The sequence below is a fragment of the Pelobates fuscus genome, chromosome 5, assembly GCF_036172605.1.
Source record: "Pelobates fuscus isolate aPelFus1 chromosome 5, aPelFus1.pri, whole genome shotgun sequence".
NCBI lineage: Eukaryota > Metazoa > Chordata > Amphibia > Anura > Pelobatidae > Pelobates > Pelobates fuscus.
Genome location: NC_086321.1, coordinates 364,928,761 through 364,935,585, shown reverse-complemented (window position 1 = coordinate 364,935,585; position 6,825 = coordinate 364,928,761). Strand labels below are relative to the sequence as shown.

Sequence of the window (6,825 nt, the reverse complement as noted above, 5' to 3'; positions counted from 1 at the left end):
ATATTTTTAAATTGTCTTACGTTTGTACATACCTGGCCGTTGACAATTGTTTTTTTTGACCTATATAAAAACTTAGTGCAAAGAAAAAATTTCAACACAGAAGCAAATATTTGGAAGTCCTTCGAGATGGCCTTTTTTTGAATGGGACTTAACATCTTCTATGGCTTAAGCCTAGGATTTAAGAGTTTCTGAAGTAAAGGGAGTCAAAGAAATTCCAGATACCCTTAGGCACAAACAGCACAAGCCTTACCTAAAACATTAAAGTGTTTTCATTTAAATTATCATATCTTGCGCCAAATGGTCTGACCATAAATCCTTACACACAGAAAACTAAATAAATAAAAAACCCTATGTCCTCTACTTCTCCTCTTTTACGAACCAATATTTTGGTTTAAAAAGGAAGCTTCTATATTAGACAAGATCTTAACAAAATGTGATCGTGTGGCCTGTCTTCACTCAAGAACAAACTGTTTATCTTTCTTTTTTATTAATTTTTTGTCTTGTTAAACAGAGTAACACAGATAGAGTGTCTGTAAAGTTCAGCTGTACGTATGATAGTTGCGGGGTAATGTTCGTTACATTCTAAGGTAGACTATCTGACCTGCTACACACAAGAAGAGGATACTGCGCTGCTTTTTGCTTTTTCACTGTATACCTTACATAACCATCTAATATGCTTTACTTCAACACATTCATTAAGCAAGTAATTAGATAGTATAAAGAGAAAGAAGTAAGAAATCTGTAGATAAAAAAGCAAACCAAATTCAATTAGAGTTTAACACAAAAGGACGACTCAGAAGAATAAAAGTCCTGCACATTCTAAATACGGAATATTGCGATATGCTATTAGATAGATTATAGATCTATCTATATATATATATATATATATATATATATATATATATATACACACACACACACATCTATATATGTTGTGGTTCCTTTAAATAACTGGAAATGTAAAGTCACAGTGTTGAAACGGCAAGTATGTAATCACAGATGGACTGCATGTTAATGAAATTCCTTATAGCAATTATTAGTTTGGCACGTTCAGTTACTGTGAGTACGGCTGGGAATGAATGCGCACTTATCGAGGTAAGTTAGTGCAATGAGTAAAATGTCCATCACTGGTCCAGATCATTACTTTTATTTTTTCCTTATTCTATGCAGAAAACCCCCAATAATGTAATAGACTGAAGCTAGTTTTTAGAAAACAGATGCCAGGGATTACGCATGTTGTGGAAGCAATATATCCGTCATCTGTTACAATATTGCACGAGCCCGTGCCAGCATTTTGGGGCACAGGTAAAGTCGTGATAATGGCCTTTAATGATTTCTTGAATATTGCCTTGTTTAAGAGTCATTCCACCACGTTGAAATATACTGATGAAGTATGAGTCTTGCTGTGTTGAATGAAGCTCTGCAGTTAATATTTCTGACACAGAGAAGCAGTAATCTAACCGCCCTAATGAACAAGGCTGGGGATATCTAAAAGGATACAGAACAGGATATATGCTAATGTTAGCACCAGCCTGTAACAAAGCAAACCGTCCAAATATACAATAAAACAAGTCCACCCAAGTTTCACTATTGCTTACGTTTGAAGGCAAGGTTTGCCAGCATTCACAAACAAGACTGGAAAGGTGCCCCATCTTTATTTTACATTTCACTGGGTGATTATTTTTTTTTAGACTTTTTTGGGGTGACCCCTTTCTTTAATTTGTTTGTTTTTTGTTGCATTTTGTTGTACCAGCGATATCTGTTCCAAAACTGTTGATGAGTCTCTCCAGCATAATGGCAAAGGAAGACTTTCTTGACTCCAAGAAATATCAAGTGACAGGTGCTACATAATGGTTCTTATGAGCTATCCTAAAGGATGCCGGCATGCATGTGTTTAAAACACAATATGAAACCTCTATTACATTGGTCCATACACAAGTTCATGTGTTACAAGTATCTATAGATGACCAATGATCTGGAATGAAAATAAACTTTATCGGAACCCTGAGACATTTCTAAAAACAAACCCAATTAGCAGATTCACAATTTTAAGGCTTATTTTTGTCACAATAATATGATGTGCAGCTTTCTATGCATTGCCCATTCCTTCTCTGCCTTATGAATAGGTTTCATCAACCAATCATGATTAGATAATGGTTTTGACCATTTGCGGTCGGTATGACTTTTATACCTGGACCCTTTGGGATTGCCCAATTTTATAGTGTCTTCTGACTTAATATTAACACAAGGATTGTAAAGGAAGGATTCATTTGGTTTCAACTTTAAGTCCATTTCCCCCATAAATAGACTGATGAAAGGATTCTTCAAAAGATGATGGTAGATACATGGTATCACATGCCAAGAAAGATGGTATAAAAGGGTTTTACAAACACATTCAAAACACCAGTCTTCGGTCTGTCCTGTACAAGTAGCACCACTATTTGATATTTCAATGCCTTACTTCCAAGCTCTGGAAATAAGATACTTAAGAGTGCATACAAAAGTTCTTATCCACTTTAGTTCCTTGTTAAACCTAACGTAGGTACACATTTCAGTAAATAGAGATTATATAATTAATAACTCTTCAATTCATCATACATTAGAATTACATTTGTAATACAGTTTCAACATGGTTGGGTTTGTCTTGTTGATGCACACGTCATCACAGACTGTAACCCGGCTTCTAGAGCAGGTGTGCTCAGAAGGTAGATCCCCAGATGTTTTAAAACTACAGCTTGCATGCTTTGACATTCTAAAGGCATGCAAAGCATCATGGGACTTGTAGTTCTACGACATCAGGGTTACTACCTTTTGGGTAGAGGATTTGGATAGACTGGGGAGCAGGGATAGGTATAGACCGCGTTTCAAATCCGTTAAAGAAAATGTTCTTTGAGGGGACAATACACAGGCAGAATGTACCCACATACCCACCACTGCCAATGTGTGTCTTTGACTAGAAAAAAACCCCCAAATGATTGTGAAACATATCCCTCTTGCAGGATGCAACATCAATGGATGATTCATTGTAATTAAATAAGTATGCCATTTTTAATGGGTTAATACAAAACTTTTCACTATCCATTACAACTCTTAGGTTCATTACCTACGCACACGTCGAGGTTGTTGACTATACTGATGTTCTATGTTAATATTTCGCCACCATTTGCCCTTATAATTTTCCAATGTAAGCAGGGATGAAACATTTACCAGCCCAGTTGCCCATGGCTAGCAGAACGAAGATCCACCATTCATCCTGTTATTGAAGATGAGGTCGAGACTTCCAAAACGAAGAATGGCAGTTTGTAGACATAGTCTTTAAGGCTTCACAACACTCATCCAATAATTTTACTATACTAAACCATTCGGTTGTTGGACTGTATCACTACCCATGCAAGACAGCTTTTTCTACACTAAGATCTAATAACTTTACTGTAATTTTTTTCCTTTATTATTATTATAAAACGGATTGTCACCCAAACCAACTTCAGTTGATAACACTTGGTCAACATATGCAGAGGTTTCAAAAATTGATTGAATGTTTAAAAGTCTGTAGATTTTTTTTTATTAAGATTTATAATATAAACACTGGGTTCACAGTTACGGATCTCCTGGCTTGTATAAGAACAAGAATTAGATGGGAGAGGTACAATTAAAAAGTGTTTCTTTCTACTGTTTAATACATGATTACACAACGTCCCAATATAGTGGTCCCCAAATGTACAATTTAGGTTTGAAAGTCAGCATACTATGTAATACTTGTGTGTGTGCAATGCGGAGGAGAATATGATATTTTGGCAATTCAAATGTAGTCTATTGGCATGCTCCTAGGATTAGCCCCCATTAAGGCAGAATAATAAGAAGCTTTCTCCAAATTCAGTTTACTAAAGTACCATCTAATTTATAGACTCTACCTTCTTGGACAAAATCCTAGGATCTGACTTAGACAACTCTGTCCCATGTAACATTTCATGTAGTATAGTCTGGTTAGGTTGTCACTGCACAGCTCAGAGACAAAACTCACTCTGTTTGACCCAGCAAAACTTAGGACGTTACCAAAACTTTCAAATACTGCAGAAAAAGGACACTTACTGAAAACATGCCACCGAAACTACCATATTCTCCAGTGAGATCACCTTCTTCCATGGAGATGGGTTGCTTTTAGAATGAATATGAGCCGGTATTGGGTGCAATATGGGCTCTATCAGATCCAGTTACCCCAAGGCCAGTCTACTAGATGTTCTTTATAGGGCATATATGGATGACTGTCCATTTGAAAGAGGACAATGAAAAGATCTGATTTATTTAATGTTCAATCTTGCTTGTTTTCCGTCACAGTGAGTGAAGTTGGATGGGAAGAACACTACGTCTAGACAAATCTAGCACCCGTGCTGACTGTACAACCACCATTACCACTACTCATTGAGAGAGCTGGGATGGTACATTCACTATGCTGCCAAAAGTCACTGCCTTGTCTTATTGGGCAAATCGTGCATGACCCCCAGAATCTGATTGTCAGGGGTTTTTAAAACATTTTGTCCAAGTAATGCACAGCTCAATTGTTAGTAAACTGGGACAGGCTGCAAGTAAAAAAAGCATGGACATGAGAAATATTTGCACCTGCTTCTTCACCAGCAGTCAATATATACATTTCCCATAAACAGTAAAATGCATTAGTGGCTAAGTAAAACATTCTGGTTATGATACAGGCAGCCTACAAAGGTGATCTATTGCTCCAATAGAATATGCATGTGATATAGCTGACTGACTTTGTAATGTATTCATGAAAAGGGAGGAAGATTGTGCCTCTCACAGTTTATTGGCAATAAGCTGAACGGCAAAACCTATTTTTGTTGTTTAGTTATATATTTCTTTACACCCCTATCTAACATATTTATTTACAAGTTGTTGGTATTGTAAAAATAGGACAAATGTACAATGAGCTATATTAGTAGCCTTGTGCTTATTGAGACACACACTCACTAATTTCTACATTAAACCTTTTAGTGTCAGGGGTAGCATCAGGCTGAGGCCAGATGCACTCCTGGCTCTGAAAGTAATAGAGATGAAGAATTATAGGCACTATTTTTTTTTTCTTTGCAAGATGACCCTTCTCCCAGATTAAAAAAAATAAATAAAATAAAAATCACCTCTATCACTTAGAACCTACCCATCTAAAACAATTGGCTAAGATTTCACATGGATCAATGAAAGATGTGGACTTGAGGTGCGGGGGGGCAAATAAACCAAACCCTGTTGACTACATGCTACAAATATGATAGAAGCATGGTCATGGTACTGGTTCAGCAAAGGGCTCTGTCCGGTAGGCAGCAAACATACATATACACCTCCAGCAAAATGGTGTCATAGATGAACATTAAAGATCAGTTCTTCAGGGCATGTTCTTCGGCTTGTAATAAATGGAATAGTTTGTTTCCTTTTTTTGAGTTTGGAAAGACTAGTAAAGCACAGGTAAGCCCTTGAACGATTCCTTGGAAACAAGCGGACTCTCCATGTCTGAAGGTGGACAATACAGAATGGTCATTGGTTCCTGTGAGATCCTGTCTTCTATGCCAATTCAGTTAAAAGCAGACTAGAATGAGCCATGTATATGCATTGACCAATGAAACATGTAAGAGGTCTTCTTGGCCCTCAAAGGCCACTGTAGTGTGGTGTCCTGGGACTGCTTTAGTCTATTATGAGTATCTACAATTCACACTGTCCTATCAAACAGTCACTTCTGTTTTACTTGCTGTACGGTACTGTTGATGGTGTCCAGGAATATAATGCAGTTGTTCCACAGTATTGTGCCGCCGGGATGCAAAGGCTTGGCGTTTGGCAGCAGTTTGGTTGACACCCAAAGTATTGTACAAGTTATTTGAGGCACTGGGATGAGAGTGCATCTTTGTCATCCTGTAACGATCCAAGACTGGTGTGGAAACAAAGACATCTGTTTGGGAGATTGCTCTCGACATGGAGGACTTCTCTTGGAAATCTGATCTTTTAAGGGTCATGGCCTTGTCTGGGGACAGAAGAGGATCTTGGGAATGGAGACGTTCAGCTGACAGCAGCTGTTCATCTGAGAGGATTCGGTCATAGGGCAATCCATAACTCTCATCAGGCATGTTTTTCTCAGGAGATAACACTCTGTCCTGAGACATGGCCCGAACAGGTCTTCTTGGTCTCTCTCTGTAGTTTGACTGATCCTGAGTCATCTTAATGACGTTGAGAGGTAGTGTTCCTCTTGCTGCCAAATCAGGAAGATGACGTCTTCTCATGTAATATTCATCAGCTTCTTTATCAGCTGTAACAAGATAAGAACAGGGATATTACATTTCTTTCACAATATTGCCATGAACATTCAGAAGTGTGACACAATTCATTCCATGATCCAATAACCACATGTGTCGTAGGGGAGGGCTGTCCTAAATGTAGGGCTCTTTAGCCCTGAATGTGTTTTGCTCAAATAATATCCTAGAGCCCCAAATATCTACTTCTGTGCTGCTCTCCCTGCCCGGTCTCCTCCACGAGTCTTGGCTGGGAGTGAAAGCATCACAGTTTAAATAGAGACACAGAGAACGTAACATCATGTTTTACCAGTGTGCTGCTTTCGCTCCTAGTGAAGACTCTGTGTGAGACTGTGTGTTTGTTCATCTATGGCTATGCATTTGTGAATGCATGTGTCTGTAAGTATCTAACTGTGAATGTGTTTTTATGTATGTATGTATTTACCCGTGACCAGGGCCAGCCTTAGAGGTGTGTGAGATGTGCAAAGTGCTGCCCAAGGCAGATGCCTTGTTTGCCTTGCGATACACACATCCCTGGTGC

The 6,825-nt window shown here is 38.3% G+C and overlaps 1 protein-coding gene across 1 annotated transcript in view; it reads right to left on the bottom strand.

The window, feature by feature from the left end:
* Positions 1-811: 811 nt before the first annotated feature.
* SHISA6 (shisa family member 6) overlaps positions 812-6,825 on the bottom strand; it is a 229,426-nt gene continuing 223,412 nt past the window's right edge. Inside the window, exons 9-10 of the mRNA XM_063456057.1 lie at positions 916-6,301; positions 812-867 (exon numbers count right to left, since the gene is read on the bottom strand). Of these exons, the coding sequence (XP_063312127.1) occupies positions 5,724-6,301 (578 nt within the window). The 3' untranslated portion in view covers positions 812-867; positions 916-5,723. The remainder of the gene's footprint in view (positions 868-915; positions 6,302-6,825) is intronic.